General features: G+C 56.9%; 1 protein-coding gene across 1 annotated transcript in view; it reads left to right on the forward strand.

The window, feature by feature from the left end:
• Positions 1–20,782, forward strand: part of CELSR1 (cadherin EGF LAG seven-pass G-type receptor 1) — a 119,392-nt gene that overhangs the window by 36,095 nt on the left and 62,515 nt on the right. The window contains exon 2 of the mRNA XM_075552602.1: positions 5,374–6,012. Within this exon, the coding sequence (XP_075408717.1) occupies positions 5,374–6,012 (639 nt within the window). The remainder of the gene's footprint in view (positions 1–5,373; positions 6,013–20,782) is intronic.

The following is a 20,782-nucleotide window of genomic DNA, read 5'->3' on the forward strand; positions in this document are numbered from 1 at the left end:
ACAAGTCTAGAATGTCCCATGACCCTGAGGCCTTCCATGTGCCTTTCTCTGTCAGACTCTGCTTCTTCTCTCAAGGGAATTGGGGCTCTTTCCCGCCCCCACTGCATTTGATTCTGGGGCACACATCGCCAGAAAGAGTGTCATGGTCCCTGGGGTGGCCAAGAACTCCCAAGACTTGAGGCAAACCAACGCGGGCCCACTTGCTGCTTTTATCCAATGGAACATGGCACAGGCGCTCCCTGTGGCCACAGGAAGACCCTGCGGCGGGCTGTCAATGGCGGGTGGTGGCCGCCGCTGGCGATCGCTGAGTTGACTCCACCTCTCAGACTTGACATCCAACAAAGAACCGCACCGCCCGGCCCTGCGCCATCTTCACGTGCCCACCGTTGGGGCCACTGGGTCCGCCCATCCCGTGCAGGTGCCCCTCACTGTCAGAGCTGACCCTCTCCTTTCCCAAACCCCATTCGTGTCCCTTTCTAAGGATGGGTCTTGCCTGTTTACGTGTCCAAAGTAAGCGAGCCAAGAGCAGAGAGGCATTCTGTACATTCTCTCCTCGGAGGGGCATCCCAGCGTCCTCTTTCCTCTGAGGGACATTCCAGTGGATTCTCTTCTCTGAGGGACGTTGTGTGTGAACTGTTTGGGCAGTCCTCGTGGGTCTGTCCCTCTGTGGAGTGGCTGTCCATCGGGCATGGGGAGGCTCTGAGCCACTGACAGCGCCAGCTTTCTGAGAGAGTGATGGACTGACTCATGCCCCCACTGGCTCAGACAGGCCTTCCTCTTGTTGCTCAGCCTTGCTACCACTTGTTGGTCTAGTCAGGTGGGTGTTCAGTGGTATCTCATTGTGGTTTCAATTTGCATTTCTCAGATTACTAATGATGTTGGGCAGCTATTTGTTTGTTTTAGGTCCAGTATCTTCCAATGGCTTGTCTCATCATCAAAGTTGTATGTCTATCTATATATTTAATACATACACACACCCATATACATATATGAGCCCCTATGGCATAGTGGTTACACCTTGGGCTGCTGACCTTGCCACCAGCTGGAATGTTGATATCCAGCTTCCATCCTTCCTAAACACTTCGGCCAGTGGCGAGCTGTTTCTGAACAGTGAATAAGGAGACTGCTCATGGCTCTGAGCAGGGTTGGTGGCTCAGTAGCCCGCACACTTGGGTTGGGTTGAGTTGGGTTGGGTTGGGCTGGGCTGGGTTAGGTTGGGTTGAATTGGTTGTGTTGGGCTGTGCTGAGTTGTGTTGGTTTGAGTTTAGTTGTACTCGGCTGAATTGGTTGTGTTGGACTGGGGTGAACTGAGTTGTGATGTGTTGGGTTCAGTTGAGTTGAGTTGGGCTGGGCTGACTTGGGTTGGATTAGATTGAGTTTACTTGGGTTGAGCTAGGCAGGGCTGGGCTGAGTTGGCTTGGGTTGGGTTGAGTTGAGTTGGGCTGGGCTGGTGTATTTGCTCAGGTTCTCACCTTCATTGTGTGTAGCTCCCCAGGGCTGATGGTGTCTCATAGACTTGTCTGAAACTATAAGGCATATGGGGGTGGGGTCCCTTGGTGAGTCCTCAGGGGCCACAGTGTCACGCTGGAAGGTGTCATTTAGTTTAGAAAGAAGAGCTTTTTAAAATTCATTCTGTCATATAGTCATGGGGAACTTTGCTGGCTTTCTTAGGATGTAGGCAGCGAGGTGGTGGGGATGAGCAGGGCTGGGCAGGCCCAGCTGGCAGAGGGAAGCCTGGCAGTGCTGAGTGGGCTGAGCACACAACCCCAGGCCTGGTTGCTTCCAGGTTTCCGGTGCTTACTGGGACTCTGCAGCTGGAAGAAGAGTCGGAAGGTTTTGTGTCATTTCCTGAAAGAAGGGTCTTCAGCCGGGCTATGGTTTGCTCTCCTCTTTCCCGTGGACCCCTGGTAGCACAGTGGGTTAAGTGCTGGGCTGCTAACCAAACAGTCAGCTGTTTGAACTTGCCGTGAAGCGTAAGACAATGTGCTTTTGTATGAAGCCGATCTACTCTGCCCGCCAAGCTCCTCAGCCCCCACCCAGCAGACGGTGCCCCAGCCCAGATGTCCACAGTGTCCTGCGAAGCCTGCCTCCAAGCTCCAGGAGTTGTGATTTTCTTCTCCGAATCTTCAAACCAAACCCTTCTGTCAAGCCTAGTGATCTCCTGGTGTTCCCAAACTGGGGCTTAATGTTGGCCTCCAGACTTTTCAATCGCTGCCCAGCAATCTGTGACCACTGTCCATTTGGATCACTGTCCAGCAGTTTTAAATCTGCCGTCCGTTGCCATCATAGACCCATGGCAATCTCGATGCAGTGGTGTGGGACATTGCCCGGTCCTGTGCCATCCTCCCGGCCATTGGCGTGGGCCAGTTCACTGTTGGCGCCCCTGTGTTTTCTTAGGGTTTTGGGGAGGTTCCTTCTCCGAGTCCCACAATGCTCTCCTGCGGTCAACAGCATTTCCATTTTTGGTAGCAGATCGCCACACCTCCCTTCCTGATTTGCCTTTGTCTGGAAACACCTCTGAAATGTAACATACCCACTGTGGGCAAGCCTTCTGATCACGTGAACGTCTGGTGGCACCGCTCCCAGCATCACAGCCACCACCCACGGGCCACCGCAGTAAGACTGGCAGACAGGTGGCAGGCTGTTGACTTCGTACTTGAAATGAAAGGGAGACCGGGTTAGCAGGAGGCTCTCCACGAAGCTGCCGTTGGGGTCCGGGTTGAAACCGGAGGTGGCCGGCTGAGCGTTCACTACGAGCGTGGGAACCCCTGTCCCATGAGCACGGGCCCAATTTCACAATGTCTGGTTTGCAAGGTAAATAAGCAAACTTGGCTTTGAACTCCACCTAAGCCGGTAACTCGATGATTTTACGTCGAGTGAGTTCAGGCCTCTCTGGCTCCGAAGATGCTTGCAGCATTTTGACATCGATGGCGGTCTTCTGCTCCCCCGAGGGTGCGCCATCTTGGTTTTAAGGAATCCACCTGCCTTCAGTGGCTGGTTCCCTGTGCAGAGCGCTGGCTGCGCCCGCCCGGGGAGCACATTCCTCAGGCGCCTCTCAGCATGCACCCCTCTGTTTGGATAGCGCCTCTCAAAGGAAAGCCCACTTTCACTGAGGCCGCTTTTAACTCTTCCGTGGAAGTGCTCCTCTACCTTGGCGAGCTTCCACGTGCCGTGAGTCTCTGCCCAACGCGTGGGTAGTGTGGGGCTGGGCCCGCAGCTTCAACGAGTGACTAAGTCATTCTATGGGGGGGGCGTTAACTGGGGCCTGTCCCCCCGCCTCATCTCAACCTTCCAGAACATTCCATCAAGGCTTTTCACTGGGTAACTTGGGAGTGTGCCATTCTGAAGTGGGTGGTGATTCTCTTCTTGGGGAGGAGCTTTATTTTGGACATGAACTTGGGAGAACAGGTGTTCTCTGAGATGGTGTGGTTTTACTGTCAACAGTAAGCATGGGCGTCACGGCGTTGAGAAGGGGGGGTGAGAGAGAGAGAGAGAGAGAGAGAAAGAGAAGGGTCTTAGGGGTCTTTGTGACTTTGGTTCTGTTCCTTTTCGGTGACCCAGAGCGAGTCCCTGGTCCCCTGGGTCTGGGGTGCCAGCCGGTCGGTTCTAAACCACTGTGCCCGGCGCACAACAGAAGGACCACTGCCCAGCCCTGTGCCGTCCTCACCACTGTGCTCAGGTTTGAGCCCATCCGTCTCTCCCTTGGCCTTCCTCTCGCTTTGTCCGTGTCCTTACAGGGTTGAGTGGGGGAGGGGCCCTGGAGGTTTTTTGGAAACAGGCTGAGCCTGTGTTATGGGCAGGGTTGCTGCCTTGTGGTGTGAATGTTTGTTTTAGCCCTTGCATGAGAGAATGCCGCCCAGGGCAAACACAGGAGGGACCGGCGTTTTAGAAAGGTTGGCAGAGCCCCAGGATGGGGAGGGCCCAGCCCTGCCCCTGCTCGACACCCCCACAGTCCTAGTGTCTTGGGCAGGAAAAGGCTATTGTGTGCTGGGTGTGAGGTGTGCCCCCCCCCCAACTCAACTAGCTGGGGGGAGGGGGTGGATCAGCTCAAAGTGAGGAGATGAGACCTAGACAGTCCCCCGCCCCCTTCCTCCTCCCTCCTCCCCTCAGGCCTTCCTGCCCCTCTGAGGGACACGAAGATGGAGCAGAGGCACTGGGGGTGGCTAAGGGTGGAAGCCCTAATCGCCCTGGGCAAAGAACCCCCAGACTGAGGGAGGGACTCTCGGGCCAGCAGGGGGCTGAGCTGCAGGCAGTCTGAATGGTCACCAAACTGCAGGAGTGCTAGCAGCCCCCCATAGTGGGGTGAAGGGCGTCTCCCCAAATGCACATCCCCTCCCTGACCCCTTGGAAAGAGGGTCTGTGAGTGCAGTTCTCTGAGGTCGGGAAGAGGTCACTTGGAGGCGGCCCCTCCATCCCACAGAAGGTGTCCTTGTGAGAGACAGGCAGCCTACCCCTACCTGAGGGGGGACCTGGGGCCACAAGCCAAGAGCAGCCTGTGGCAGGAGGGAACGACTCAGCCTTGGTGACAGTGGCTCAGCGAGAGCAGAAAGGTTGGGAGTTTGAGAGGCACCACGGATGAAAGGGCTGGTGACGAGCTCCTGAGAAGATGCCTGGGGGTCAGGGCCACTGTCACTGGGGTCACAGGAGCAGGAGTCGGCCCAAGGGGCCCCAACAGGACGATGCGTGTGTGGTGCAGCCCCGGTGACTCTGTGAGGTGGGCCTTGTGGCCTCGGGGACAAGAGAGAGAGAAGCCACTGGTTCGTGGTGCATTGTGCTGGCAGCCCGGAGGACACCAAGGAGCAGGCGTGGGGTCTCGGGGCCCAGCCCCGGGCAGGCGGGTGGCAGGGAGAGCAGGGGCGCGTACCTGGGCTGACCATCAGGGACCAGACTCTCCCAGTCCTGGGACCAGGCACTCAGCAGATGAAGGGGAGGTGTGTCAGGAATGGTAGGCATGGGTTTGAGTTTGAAATGAGGAGGCAACAAGGCCAGGGGCCTGAGACAGGAGAGCCCAGGAGAGACAGGGGCCAGTCTCTCTGCCCCTAACCCCAGCGTCAGGCAGGGCTGGGCCCGCGCTCCTGAAAGTGGAAGGGCATGTCCGGGGGGCAGGGGCAGGGGTGCACATGGCCCTCGCATTACGGCTTGGTGAGTGAGAAGGGGTCTGGTCAGCCAGGGGCTGGGTGTCCGGGTGGTTGTGAGGGTGGCCCAAAGGGCACTTGGGGTAGTAGCAGCAGTGACCTGGCAGGGCTGTCCCTTAGGGAGGGGTGGGGTCAGCAGGACCCGGGTCAGGAGGGCTCTTGGGTGGTGCTGGGTGCCCAGGCTGGGTCTCCTGGCTGAGCGTCCCCGTGTGACCCCCAGCTCTGCTCTGTCCCCCAGACGGCATCCACAGCGTCACGGCCCTGTGCACACTGCGCGTCACCATCATCACGGATGACATGCTGACCAACAGCATCACTGTCCGCCTGGAGAACATGTCGCAGGAGCGCTTCCTGTCCCCGCTGCTGGGCCTCTTCGTGGAGGGCGTGGCGGCCGTGCTGGCCACCGCCAAGGACGACGTCTTCGTCTTCAACGTCCAGAATGACACGGACGTGAGCGCCAACATCCTGAACGTGACCTTCTCGGCGCTGCTGCCCGGCGGCGGGCGCGGGCGCTTCTTCCCGTCGGAGGAGCTGCAGGAGCACATCTACCTGAACCGCACGCTGCTGACGGCCATCTCGGCCCAGCGCGTGCTGCCCTTCGACGACAACATCTGCCTGCGCGAGCCCTGCGAGAACTACATGAAGTGCGTGTCTGTGCTGCGCTTCGACTCCTCCGCGCCCTTCCTCAGCTCCACCACCGTGCTCTTCCGCCCCATCCACCCCATCACCGGCCTGCGCTGCCGCTGCCCGCCCGGCTTCACCGGTGACTTCTGCGAGACGGAGATCGACCTCTGCTACTCCAGCCCCTGCGGCCCCCACGGCCGCTGCCGCGCCCGAGAGGGCGGCTACACCTGCGAATGCCTGGACGACCACACGGGTAGGTGCGGGCGCTGGGGGTGACCTCCTGTGTCGGGGGGCGGCGGGGGGCGGCGGCGGGGGCTGGCCGTGTCCTCTGCCTGCCTGCTTCCCTCCAGGGAAGGAGCCAAGGTGGGCCTGTGCCCTGGAGGTGATGCAGGAGCTGCAGGCTCCTTCCCTGTCAGGTGAGCAGGGAGAGTCAGCTCCCAGGTCTTCATTGAAAACCACCCCCTGGGTGGCAGTGCCAATGCTACCCATGCTCGGTGACTGCACCAACGGGCAACCAGCCCAAGGGAACCCCGAGAAGCCCAGCTTTTCGCTCACACCTACAGGTGCCAACATTGGCACAAGCGGATGCTGCAGGACTGCCTCGCAGGGGTGGCACAGAAGCATGCCTCTCCTGGCAGTGTGGGGGACACAAGTGCATATCAGGGTCTCGACGTCTTGCAGGGCGACCCTTGGTTCCTGGGCTGTGGACGGTCCTCACACAGCCCCCATGGGCCCCCTTCCCCACCCCAGGTGGTGCCCTTTTGCCCCGCCTGCTCTCTGTCTAACTCAGGAGTGATCTAGTCTAGGACCCATCCTGACACATCGGAGAAGACCTTGCTTCCAAGCAGCCCCTGGCCCCAGAGTGGGGGTCCCACCGCAGGTTTGTGGGCTAGGAGAAGAGTCAGGCAGACAGGTCTCCGGGTGCTGGAAAGGGTTGGTGGTTCAAGTCTCGCCCCTGGGCACTGCAGGAAGAAAGGCCTGGTGACCCATTTCCATAGAGATGACCCAAAGCAGGACACTAGACTGGCTGCCGGGGTGTCGGTTGTGACCCAGAGCAGCTCCATGTGTCAGGGGAGCCAGCCCCTAACAAATCATCACAGGCCCGGCAGGTGCAATTGTGCAGCAATAATATGTAAGATTACAGTAAAGTCATAGAGGACAAAAGAGATAGGAGAGAGAATAAAATAAAGGAGTCAGGCACATTTCATGGTAGCATGCTCACCTCAACCCCACTTGGTGGTCCACGTGGGGATCCAGAGACCAGAGAGCAGCACCAGGGAGCCCGATTTATTTCTAACCAAAGCTTATATATACTTGGGGGCATGCAAGCCTCCTGATGACAGGTCATGACCTACATCACAGGAAGGGGTCATAACAAAGGCCATACAGTAAGGGGAGAGGGATGATCTAGGGGTGCATACACAATAGGAAGAGGAGGGATGGGGATACACATGTGACATGATGGGCAGATCCTAGATTCAAGATGGAGCTTAACCTTGATTGTCCTTGAGCTGGAGACTTGACTTATTCCAAGCTTTCTATGGAAAGGAATCCACTGTTCTTGGCAGCAGTGGGTGAGCCCCACCTATGGTGGGATAAACCATAGTGTCTGATTGCTCTGGATGCCTGAATGCCTCCCGGGAGACTGTCTCAGATCTCCCACCCTGCGCTGGCCAACAGCCTCTTAGGTTTGGCATATCTTTGGGGGAGACAAAGCTGGGGAAAGTCTTTTTATATCCCACACTGCGGGGCAGAGGAAGCCGCTCTGAAACCTTCACCCCAGCAGACCGCCTCCGAGCGGCTGGGGCACCCGAGCCCCCGACTCCTGACTTAGCAGAGGTCGGAAGTCTTAGCTCTCTGTGCCAAGAGGCTGTTCTGGTGAAGATTAGGCCAAGAAGATGCCAGAGGACAGCCGCAGGGCCAGGCTGCGGCGTCGGAATTCACCCTGCAGTAGCAGGTTAGGACTTTGGGTTTTTAGGGGTAGTCCTGCCCTGCACTCGAGGGTTACGGTGAGTCAGAAACAACTTGAACGCAGTGCGTTTGGTTTGGATTTAGGGAGTGTGGTGGGCTGGGTTGACTAAAGAAACAAGTCTAGTGACATAAGTGTGTAAGAAAGAACTTGATATAAGGAAGTAATTGTATATCAGGAAAACATCCTAGCCCAGTCCACCTCAATTCCCTAAGTCCGATGCTAGTCCGTAAGCCCCCCTCAGACTCAGGCAGCGACACGCAGTGAGGCAGAATGCAGGTGCAGAGTCCTGTGGATCCAGTGGCGGGGGCTCTGGCTGCTGTCAGGGTCCGCCAGCAGGAAGATGAAGGCAGAGAGAGAGGGGGAGGGTCCCAGGACCCTCCTTATGAGAAAGCCACGCCCACAAGGAGCCCCCATGAGGCTGGGGCCTGACGGGCAGGGTGAATGCCACCCCCTCACTTTTATACATCTTCACGTTGGCATGAAATGACGCGACCACCACAGGGAGATAGCAATCTGAAATCCACTTGTGGAGACTCTAAATGCATGCGACTACACGTGCTCCCCCAGACCCCACCACGGTGGAGTCAATTACTACGCGTAACGACCCTATACCCACGCCCACTGCCGTCTGGTCGATCCCTACCCGAAGCGACCCCCTGTAGGGTGTCTGAGACTGTCCTTCTTTGCAGGGGCACACAGCCTCCCCCTTCTTCCACAGAGTGGTGGTGGGTGTGCGCTGCTGGCCCACGGTGCCTCCAAGGCCCCCTCGCCCTTGTGAGTGGTCCCGGATAGACAGTGCGTTTAGTCCAGAGTGCATGCTCCACTGTCCCGGGGGCTGTGCTCCCATGCCGCCTGTCCTTGGCAGGACTGGGTCATCTTTGCCCCGGAAGGTGCTCTCACATTGAGAGGCCCCAGGAAATCACAGTGACCGAGGGGCCAGCCCAGGCCCAGGACAAAGACACACATCCCCTCCACAAGTCTCGCCTCCCTCGGATAGGACGGGAACCACCTTTACGATGGCTCCGGGTGGGCAGAACTCTGGAGGCCTCTCTCTGGGGCATGGCGGGACTCAGCTCACACCGGAGGTAGCTGTGAGGCTCTTCCTGGCAAGCCCTCCATCGGCGTGTAGCACAAACACCTGGGCAGCGGTCCCGGCCAGCCAGGGCTTGAGCAGCAGTGAGCTCTGCTTTACCTTCATCGGGCTTAGGACGGGGTTAAGGTATTAGCCAGCTTAGTCAGGCAGGAAGAGGGAGTGAGGTGGGAAGGGAGACAGAGAGGAGGCCGTCTGCCAGGACAGGGAGGGAGTCGAGTGTGTGTGCAGCCCCCTGGGGCAGAGCCAGGCGGCTGGTGGGTGGGCACACACATGCACACACACAGATGCAGACACACAAACATGCACACACAGACACGCAGAAACACACAGCGCACACACACACAGATGCAGACACACAGAGATACACAAACATGCACACATAGACACGCAGACACACACATCGCGCACACACATGCACAGACACACATAGTCTCACACGCACACGTGCACACACATGCAACACAGATGCAGACACAGCGGCACACACACAAACATGCACACACACAGACACACACATCGTGCAAACACATGAACACACAGAGAGAGATAAGCACACACACAGACACACACAAACATGCACACACACAGACATGTAGACATACACATCGTGCACACATACACGGACACACATAGTCTCACATACACATGTACACACACATGCGCACACACACACAGATACAAGCACACACAACACAGAAACATACAGACACACATAGACACACACAAACAGGCACACACACAGAGACACAGATGCACACGCGCACACACATACATAAACATGCACACACAGACACAGGAACATACAGATACACAGTCACACACATGCGCATGCACACACAGATACAGACACACAGAGACACACAGATACATGCAGGCATACATACAGACACAAACATGCACCCACAGACACACAGTTGCACGTGTACATGCACACACAAAAACATGCATATACACACACATGCATGCACGTACACACAGAGGTTGTCCATGCCGAGATTTCCTCCCACTGCCTCTCCTTGGAGTAATCCACGTTCTTGTTTTGTTGGATGCCATCGAGTTGGCTGTGACCCGTAGCGACCTCGTGCGTGGCAGAAGGAAACACTGCCCCGCCCTGGGCCATCCTCGCCATTGTTCCTATGTCTGAGCCTTTTACTGCGGCCACTGGGTCAATTCCCCTCGCTAGGAGGGAACCCCCAACTAGCCTGCTACCTCCCATTCGCCATGGAAGCAAGTTTTGGGTTCATTTCATGCTCCCTGACCCCTCTGCACTGGATGTCATCAAGCTGACCTCTCAGCCTTCATCCAAGTTGGCAGGCGTGCCCGCCAGCTGGCATGCCTGGCCCTTTTGCTGGCTGAGCACACTGTTCCACACCCAGGTCAAGAGGGTGCCAGGTCTGCCCTGCCCCCGCAGAGGGCCCCCCAGGGCCTGCGGGGGAGAGGTCCTGCAGCACCCCTTCTTTGTTGGCTTAGCCTGGGGGTGGCAGAAAGCTCCAGTGTAGAATGGGAGTATAGGGTGGGCACCGCTAGGGCATGGTGGGGGTGGAGGGTGATATGGACCATGCAGCCATGAAATGGCCTCCTGGGCCAACACTGGGCAGTGGATTTAGTCTTGAGGAGTCCAGACTTCCAGGGTTAGTCAAAAACACTCGCCTCTGGGGTTCCAGTTCATAATGCACTGATCCCAACACAAAGCGCTCAGAGCTGTCTCTGCCCTCAGACGGTGCAGCCAGCCTCTCCCAGTCTCAGCAGGGCCTCGAAAACAGGTGCACTCAAAGCAGTAGCGGCTTCCTTGGGGGATCTGTTGGGCCAGTGAAATCCACAGCAGAGGGGTCAACTCAGAAAGGTAAGGCCACTGATTTGGCGGGGAGGTTGCGAAGGGTTGTTTGGATAGATTTCTTCGAAGGACACAGGAGGATCATGGGGGCTAAGTAGGTAGAAGCTTTAATCAAATCAAAAACTGCATCAGTGAGAGAAAGGCTAGGAAGCGCGTCACGCCGAGTGTAGCTGCTGATTGTTCGGGGGCAGCCAGGGCTGTCCTAGGAGAATTTGGTTGGGAAGCCTCACCCCAGCATCCTACAGCCCTGAAAACTCAAAGAACAACTACCGCCGTGAGGTGGTGCCGATCTGGCGGGATGGGTTTGGCCTGGTTAGGTGCCATCGAGTCGATTTCGACTCATAGTGACCTGCAAGACTGCCCCGTGGGTTTCCGAGACTACAACTCTACAGGGATAGGAAACCTCATCTTCCTCCTCCCGTGGAGCAGCTGGCGCGGGGAGTGGACCAACAGATCGCCCTCCCAGGTTCTGGGTTAGGCCTTCAGCATATGTTTTGGGGGAGACACATCTAGTCCACAGTACTTGGGATCCCCTGGGGGTCAGGAATCTGGGAATGGGTGTGTCCTCTCTGATGCAGTGGCCCAGTAGGTAGACACGACATCCAGGTTTCTCCAGTGTCCAGTTCCTGAATGAAGTCTTTCTCTGTGCGTTGGAGGTGGTGGTGGTAGCTGGTGAGGGGGCCCACAGGGCTGACAGCCCTCACAAGCCTGGCTCAGGCACTCCAGTTGGCAGGAGGCTCAGCTGAGTCTCCCCGGGCACTAGATCTCTCCTATGTGCTCCCCGAGGGATAAGACTTAATAAAGACGGACTGTTGTCACCCGGCCCCTCTTGCTCTGTGCTCGCCTCTCTCCCCTTTGAAGCCTTTGGTAATGGGACTCATTTATTCATGATGAAGGCCTCCTGTCGACACGGGGTTTTATTACTTGCTGTCTGGTAAGCTGAGCTCCGGGGCCTGTGCCTTTGGGAAGCTGGAAGAGCGGCTTCCTGTGCTGACCGCAGTAGACGCAGGGACCCCAGGTGGGTCGAGGGCTGGAAGGCCCACCTTCTGGGATGGCGGGGAAAGGCTCCAGGCTTTGATGACACTTCTGGCAGCTTCGCTGTCGTTCTTGGAGAAGGACCAAGGGCAGGCGCTTGCTGGGTTGTGGCTGTTGATTTTAGATGCTGTACATTTGTAAGAGCGTGTTGTTGTTAAGTACCATCGAGTTGGTTACAATCCATAGCAACCCTATGTCCAACAGCAGGAAACACTGCCCGGTGCTCTGCCATCCTTCCAATGGTTCCTATGCCCGAGTCCATTGGCGCAGCCATAGGGTCAGTCCATCTTGTTGAGGACCTTCCACTTTTGCTGCCCCTCTACTCACCAAGCACAATGCCTTCCAGGCACTGGTCTCTCCTGAAACATGTCCAAAGTGTGTAAGAAGTTTTGTCATACTTGCCTCCAAGGAGCGCTCTGACCATACTGCTCCCAATACAGATCAGTTTGTCCTTTTAGTAGACCAGGTACTCTCAATGTTCTTCTCCAGCCCCGTGATTCAAATACATCCATTCGTCTTCAGTCTTGGATATTCAAGGTCCAACTTCCACACGCATACGAGGTGTGTTAGGCCAGGTGGACTAGAGAAACAAATCCAGACACTCACTTATGTACAAGAAAGAGCTTCATGTCAAAAAGTAATTGCATATTACGAAAACATCTAGCCCAGTCCATATCAAGTCCATAAATCTGATATTAGCCCATACGTCCAATACTAGTCCATAAATTCTTCTTCAGGCTCACACAGTACATGCAGTGATGCAAATGCAGGGAGGTCACAGGCCAGTGGGGGCAAAGTCTTGTGGATCCAGTGGCGGTGGAAGCATCTCAGTGCTGGCATGGTCTCCACCTGGCTCCTCCACCTCTCCAAGTTTCTCAACAGCAGGACGGGGAAGCAGAGAGGGTGGCCCCCCTCCGGGGTGAAAGAGAGGAAGTTCCCAGAATCTCATGAGAAAGTCACACCCACAAAGAGGCATCATCAGGCTGTTCCCTGATTGACAAGCCAGACTCCACCCCTACATTTATTCATCAAGTTGTCATAAAATTGTGTAACCACCACAGAAGGCAATTGACAATATCACGACTTAGTCTTCAAAGTAATGTCCGTACTTTTCAGTACTCTAAAGAGGGCTCGTGCAGCAGATTGACTGAACGCTACTCATCCTTGGATCTCTTGACTGCCGCTTCCCTGAGCACTGATTGTGGATGCAAGCCAGACAAAATGCTTGACAACGTCAACCTTTTCTCGTGATTGATCACGATGCGACCCATTGGTCCAGCTGTGAGGATTTGTGTCTTCTTTACATCTTCTTTGCAATCCTTGATCTCCATCGGCAAGTGCGTCAATTCCTCCTCACCTTCAGCAAGAAAGGCTGTGTCGTCTGCATTCCACAGCTGGTTCATAAGCCTTCCTCCAATCCCGATGCCACACAACTTCTTTATCTGAAATCCAGCTTCTCCGACGATTTGCTCAGCACACAGACCGAGGAGCTCTGGTGAGAGGGTGCAGCCCTGGTGCACATCTTCCCGGAGTGGCAACCAGGCAGGATGCTCTGTTCTCTTCGCCTCTTGATCCACGTACACGTTCCTCATGAGCACAATGAATTCCCATTCGTCTCAAGGCACCCAAAGTGTGCTATGATCTACACAGTCTAATGCTTTGGCATAATCAAGCAAAGACAGGAAACATCTTTCTGATATCTCTGCTTTCAGCCAAGGTCCATCTGGCATCAGTAGATGTTATCTCTTGTTCCAAGTCCTCGTCTGAATCGGCCTGAACCTCTGGCAGTGTGCAGCTGCACGTTGTATTGGATGGTCTTCAGCACAATTTTACTTAGCTGTGGCATCAGTGATATGGTTCTATGGTTTGAGTATTCTGTCATCACCTTTCTCTACAATGGGTACAAATAGGGATCTCTTCCAGTCAGTTGGGCAAGCAGGTGTCTTCCAAATTTCCTGGTGTAGACGAGTGAGTGCTTCCAGAGCCTCGTCAGCTTGTTGAAACATTTCAATTGGGATTCCATCGATTCTTGGAGCCTGGTTTTGGGGTAACGCTTTCAGAGCCGGTTGAACATCTGCTTGCTCATATGCTACCTCCTGAGACGGTGGAATGTCAACTAGCTCTTTATAGGGCTAGGTAGCCTCTTCCTTTGGAGGAGTGGCTGGTGGATTCAAACCATTGACCTCAAGACACCAGGGCATCTTTCGCTGTGTGGTGGAGCGCTTGAGAATTATTAGTGTGGTGGAGATACTCACTCCGAATGCTTCCCAGTGCAAACGCCTGCACGTTTGCAACCCCGGGTTCCTGCCCTGCCCCCACGGCTGCGCTTCTTTTCCAAAGCGTGCTCCAACCATCGATGATGGTCAAGTTCCCCCAATCAGATCTGGCGAGGGCCAGCCCCTCTTCCTTGACGCCTCCTTGGGAACCCGTCATCCTCTTTGGTTCCCTCCTGTTTGCTTCTTTCATCAGAATGAGGTCATCCAGCGGCCGTCCATACCGATGTCTCTCTCCAGCAGGTGTTTCCAAGGTTGCGGATTCTTAAGTCAGTGTTTCTCTTTACCCACATAGACGTGTGGGCGTGGTCTGCTCAGGGTAGTTTGTGGGCGTGGCCCGTTCCTCTCATGGTTCCGGGTGTGGGCGTGGCCTATCTAGCTTTGGGCAAGGGAGGTGAGGGGGTGGGGCCCAGCAGTGGCCTGGTTTGGAAACCAGTGGCTCGAGGCACTGCCCGGTTCCCCCGCTGTGTACTAGTGTTGGCAGGTCACACGAAATAAATCAAATCGGTTGTCTGGGAGCCAGCCCCACTTCATGGGGAGCCCGTGTGCCCGAGTCAACCCCTGGGTTTGCAATGACGAAGTCTCCAGAAGTCAATCCCCAAGCCTTTCCTCAGGGGGCCTCGAACCTCCAACGGAGCCAGCATCTATGTACCCCTTCTGGCCCACCAGGGGCTCGGCCACCCCCACTCCCTGACACAGATTCCCTGTTTTCCTGGGGCCTGGGGCCATGGACAGTTGGTTCTAGAATCCTGGCAGCTCCCTGGCTCTGGAGTAAGGGACGAAGTCACTCCAGCTTGAGTTTTAAGGACCCCGGGGGTCGAGGTGGGGCGAGCATTGGGCGACTGACAGAGAAGTCAACAGCTTGCTCTGAGGGAGAAAAACAAGGCTTTCTGTTCCCATGAAGATCTATGGGCTCAGAAACCCAGGGGACAGGGCTGCCCTGCCCTCGAAGGTCGGTAAGAGTTTTCATCCCCTCATTGGCAGTGAACTGAAGTTTCACTCGGGGGCCCTGGGGTGCAAACCGCAAGGTCAGCAGTTTGGGACCACTAGGGGCTCTGTGAAGGACGGACGTGTCCACTCTCCTGAGGAGCCACAGTCTCAGACACCCAGGGTCACCCGGCAGTCACCTGGATGGCAGAGTGGTTTATTTTTAACCTTGAGCTGGATCACCATTCCCTGATCACAGCTGTGGTGTCCCCAGCTGCGTGCGCACCCTCGGACACCGAGTGACCCCACGTCCGTTTTCACCCGTGTGGTCCCCTGGCAGCCGGGATTGTAGACTCGCACCGAGCTGGGAAACGCCGAGCATGCGCCCAGGAGCGGGGAGCCCAGCAGCACAGAGGACGAGTTCCGGTCCCTGAGTGCGAATACCGCAGTTCCCTGGGACACGAGCCTGGCTCTGGGGCGTGACTGCATCTTGGGGTGACTTTGTTTTCCTCCGGGCTGTGGGACATGTCACAGGGGCTTCTGTTCTTTTCAGAAAGCAGGGGCTTTGATGAGAGGAAACAACCTCTTTCTCCCCTCACCCACCCCTTCTGCGATAGAATTCACGCCGTTTGTGCTGGAGGCCTGGGTTCGGTTCCGGCCAGCACACCTCGTGTGCAGCCCTACCTGTCACTGCTGGAGACCTGGGTGAGGCTGTGGGCTGAGCAGTTTCTATGGGGCACTTGGCCTTTAGAAAAGGAAGACAGGCCTGGGGACTGGCACCTTGCAAACTGCCAATGGGAACCCGTGTGGATCACAGTGATCTAGTCTGCTTCCCGGCAGTGTTTGCTTGTGTTGTATGGGGGAGGGGAGTCCCCCGAGAATCAGGGTCAGACAGCAGCCACCATGCTGGGCTGGGGGTCCTTCCCCAACCCGCTTGTCCCTGACCTGCGTGACAGACCCTCTGAGGGAGGCCTTGGCTGAGGGCCTGGTTTCTGTGGTTCCTGGTTCTTTGCAGAGATGCCCAGGCAAGCGTGTCCCCCTGCGCAGCCCTGGCAGAGTGCAGAGTGAGGCCCTGGAGGAACACAGAACATCCCTGGGGGGTTGGCGGGGTCAGCTATGGGGCCCCGGGACGAACAGGGATGGCGGGGGTTGGGGAAGGCCCCTTGTTTGAATGCAGGTCTTCAGTGGCCTCCCCTGCTGTGGCCAGGGAGTGGGCAAGGCTCCCTCCCCACCAACCCTACATCCCTGGGCAAGGGGGGTATTGGCAGAGCAACTGCCTCTGAACACGTGCTCTGTGAAGGCAGTGGCTGGTGGCATGCTCCCCTGAACTGGGCTCCTCTCCAGGCTGAAGCATGCCCCCAAGCCCCGGGGCTCCATGCCTGACAGACGGACTCCACCTCTGGAGGATGGCCAAGGTAGTCTCAGGGAGGGTCTGTCTGGCATCTTCCGGGAGGAGGGTCCATTTCCCACCTTGAGGGCCCTTTTTCAGTTCTGAGAGGCTGCCCACTCCCCTTGGCTAGTGGCCCCTTCCTGAAAGCTCTGAGCCCACCCCCACCTCGCCTCTGGGCCAGTGGCCCTCCTGGCTCCCTGTTAGAAAGAGCCAGCTGGTCACCCGAGGGCTCCCCCAGCCTGCTGCCCACCCAGGTCCCTCCCTAACCCACAGCTGAAGAGTCCCTTCCCGAGCATGGTCACTTTGGGCATGGGTATCGTTGGGGGCTGCTCACCGGCCAGATTTTTATTCCATGTGAGGGCTGTGCTGTCCCCAAGCTGTCTCCTGTTGTCAGACATGGCCGGGACATGCAGTGTGAGGGGTGACCCCCTGAGGACCTGCGAAGGGCATGCTGGCTCTGTGGAGGCACCCCATAGAGGTGACCCCTCCCTGCCCCTTCCCCAGGGAGAGGGACAAAGATCTCTCTGTCCTGGACGCAGCCGGTTTTCATCATGCACCCCTGGCTTGTCGGGGGGCCGGGGCGTGGAGAGGTCAGACTTCTCAGATGGAGCAGACGGGGTGCAGTGTTATTAAGGGGGCGCCTGCCTGTCCCTGGAAAAGAGCCTCACTCAAAGTGATGAAGGAAGGGCAGCCTCCCCCGCCTGCAGCCCCCAGGGAGGACCCTGCCCCTGGGGGTTTGAGTCTGCATTCCAGCTCAGTCTCAGGAAGTGCCTGCACCCCTTCCAGATGTCCGCCCCCACCACCACCACTACCACCAACCCTCCCGGAAGCTGCTTCCAGAAAGATGAGTCTGGCACCATTTTCTGTCACAAGCAGCGCCCTGGGTCAAAAATCAGCTCAGTGGCACCTTCTAGAAGCAGGAGCAAAAACACTTCTCTTTGCGTGGACATGCCCCACACCTAGGACCTCTGCCCCTGAGGCCCGCTGTGACCAGCTGGGACTCAGCCCCGGCCCACTTGCCTCCAGGGTGCTGGCCTAACTGCCCCTTGAAGCGCTCTGCAGACACCTCTGCAGGACACCTCCCTCCCTCCCACGTGGCTTCACACAGACTGCGTCTGAGATGCCCGGAGCTAGGCCATGAGCCAGGCAACCAGAGTGGGTGGGCAAGGTCTGCAGACAAGGCCTGCTACCCCAGCGGCCCCACTCCCTGGCCACCCATCTTGGACTGCTTGGCTTCAGAGGTCCACAGCATGGGGACCCCCTGCAACCCCAGGTCCCCGACTTACCTGTCTTTTTGCCCCCTTTCTGAGGGGAGCTGAGTCCCTGGCCTTGGAGGAAGCTGTCTGTGCCTGGGAGGGGGAGTAGAGATGGTTTTTGCCCCTGGTGGTCACAGTGCATTCCTGCCTGTGCGTGTCCTCACACGTGTGTGCAGTGGAGGCGTGTCCACACATGCAGGTGTGGCATGCTCTCTGATGGGGCCCCCACCACTCTGACAGCTGAGGACCACCTGCCCGCTGACACCTACCTGTGCCCCAGGGGGAGGTGATATTGGTGTAGCACCTCCTGGGTGCATGCTGCCAGCTGAAGGTCAGGACGGCCCCGGACTGAGGGTCACGGGGGGGGGGGAGGAAGGTGAAGGTTTGTGTGTTTGAGGAGGCTTCTACATCCTTGAGGCTGGTGTAACACAGCACTGCCCATTCTCCAAACACTTGCTTCCCCAGGATCGATTCCAGCTCTAGAGACTCTGCAGGACAGGTGGGACTCACAGAGACCCTGTGGAGACAAGGTGGGACTCCCCAGAGGGCTTCTGAGGCTATAAATCTTTTCAGAATTAGCCTGCCTCATTTCTGACCCTTGGAGAAGCTGATGGGCTCAAACCATCAGACTTTTGGTTGGCAGCTGAGGGCTCCACCCACTGCACCACCCAGCCCCTTCCCACACACTTGGTGGTCTATAAGACACAATGCTCCCTCTCCCTTCTGGGGGCCAGAAGTCTGAATGGAAGGCGTGGGCAGGCCCTGCTCCCTGCAGAGGCTGGGGAGGGTCCCGCTGGCAGCCCTGGCAGCCCTGGGCTTGGGGCTTCGCATATGTATGTCCTCAGTATCACTCAGCTCCCTCTCACACCGCCTTCCTGTGGGAGCCTGTGTGACCATGTCACGACTCCCAGACAAACCCCTACTGACAGGACCCCCCCCCCACTCACCCTACCAAGGGTTCCCAAGGTCAGGGGTGCAGCCACATCTTGGGAGCCCATTGCAAACCAGTTGCCCTCGAATGGATGCAGACTCCTGCAGCCCACATGGACCAGGCCAGAACACCGTGTCCTGTAGGGTCTCCCTCACCTGGAGGATTGGACATAGATAGCCAGGGCTTCCTTGTGTGGCACCTCCAGGTAGCTACGAGTCCACTCTGAGTCAGCAGCTGAGCTGGGGACTCCAACCACTGCAGGGTCGGCCAAGTTCTTGACCTCTTACCTGTACGTGGAGGTAGGTGACAGCTGGGAGATGACCCCTGTCCTGACAGGCTGCACCTCATGGCCACTCAGAGGCCTTCGGCTGCCTGCTGACTGGACCAGTTCCACAAGGTCCCAGTCCTCATGTGGAGGTGCCACCCAGAGGAGGGGCCAGGGTGCTGGTGACCCCAGGGGGGGTCCCCGTTAGTGCTGGAATGTGAGTTTCATTTATGCTTGTTTAAAAACAGGTGTGTCAGGGCTTCTGGGAATTTGCTTCAGGGACCATAATGCTGTCTGGCTGCTCCCTGCCCCCACACCTGGGCAGGTGTCAGGGCTACTGTTGCCCACGTAATTCTGGGAGCCCTGCCCGGCCAGCCAGCGGGGAGACTGACTGGGGCTGGGGGAGGGAGTGGTGTCCAGGGAAGAACAAGTCAACAGGAGGCTTGAAAGTCAAACACAATTTGCAGGGGGTGGGGGGGGAGGGGGGGGAGAGGCGGAGGCAGGTGACAAAGAGCAGAGCTGGGAGGGCAGGGGAGGTGGGGACATGGATTGACACAGTAGCAGCTGCAACAGCAATGGCACAGGCCCAGGGAGCAGGGTGTCTTAAAGGGTGCAGGGTTGCTATGAGTCGGAGCCAACTGGGCAGCACCCAACTGCTACAGAGACTGAAGACGCTTGTGTGAAGCTGTTCATGGTGGTGTTTCAGTCACAGACAGCCAAGGACACTCCATGGGCAGACAGCATGTGGCTGCATGGGAGGCGCCCTGGCTGGGGACATATAGACACTCTTTGTGGCTCGGCTTCTTTGTTTAGAGCCTTCGTGCCTGGAAAGCGGCCCGAGCTGGATAATGTATGGAGTAGATGGTGGGTCTGTGATGGATGGAGGAGAGGATTGATAAATTATGGTTGGCTGGCTGAATGAATGAAATAGTGGATGGATGGATGGATGGATTTTGGATAGATAACTGGATTATGGATGGATGGATGGATGGATGGATGGATGAAATGAAGGATGGATGTATACAGAGGGATAGTTTGATCGATGGATGAAATGACGAATGGATAAATACATGGATGGACGGATGGATGGGTGTGGGATAGATAACTAGGTTATGGATGGATGAAATGATGAATGGATAGGTGAATGAATTATAGATGGATGAATGACAGGTGGATGAATGGGCTAAGTTTCACAAAAGTTCAGTCGTTTCTGACATCTCTTTGAAAGCCTGGAATGTTCCCTTCCTTCACCTCAGATCTGAGCCATGAGGTGGGAGGGTCTTCTCAGGAAAGACACACCGGCCCTTCAGAATCCTGGCAACAAGTGTCTCCCGGACTTTTTCATGGTTGCTGGGGTCCTCTGCAGGTTTGGGGTCTTTGTGTTTGACCCGCCCCCAAGTTTGCTGCTGGCCAGACTGTTCCTGCCCAGCTATCTCGGGCCCTGCCCCTCCCCCGACATCTGAGCGCTGAGTCTCCATGGAATTGAATTCAGCCGAAATCCCAGGCTGCCAAGTGCCTTTTGTGCCTCCGTGAGGCTGGTGTCCTCACTGCCTTCTGAAAGTCTAGTTTTTCTAGTTCAAAGCTTTCTTAGCCCTAGGAAGGAATTAATCCTCTTTTATTTATTTTAACAGTGAAGTCGACAAACCTGTACAGGCCCTTCCCCTGCTGGGGCCTGTTCCCCTCGCCTAGCAGCCCTGAGGTCTGGCCTGGCCGTGGCCTCTCGGGAGTAGGCTGGGGGCTCCGGGCAGACCCCGGAAGCAGGCTCTGAGCGGGACCCACGAGTCAGCTTCCTCCCCATCCCAGACCTGTGACTGTCCTTGTCCCATGTCCCACCCACCCCATCCTGACCCTATGCCCATGAGGACCTGGCTGGGGCCCTGGTCCTCCCATGCCTCAGTGGGGCTCTTCCAAGGCTGGGGGGTAGCTGGCTCCTCTCAGGAGGTTGTGTGTGAGGCCTTGGAGGGCTTCCTTTCTAGAACTCCTGTTTAGGTCCCACCTGTGCAGGAATGGCATGGAGACTGAGCCCCGTGTCATCTCTCATTTGGGC

The sequence above is a fragment of the Tenrec ecaudatus genome, chromosome 6, assembly GCF_050624435.1.
Source record: "Tenrec ecaudatus isolate mTenEca1 chromosome 6, mTenEca1.hap1, whole genome shotgun sequence".
Lineage (NCBI taxonomy): Eukaryota > Metazoa > Chordata > Mammalia > Afrosoricida > Tenrecidae > Tenrec > Tenrec ecaudatus.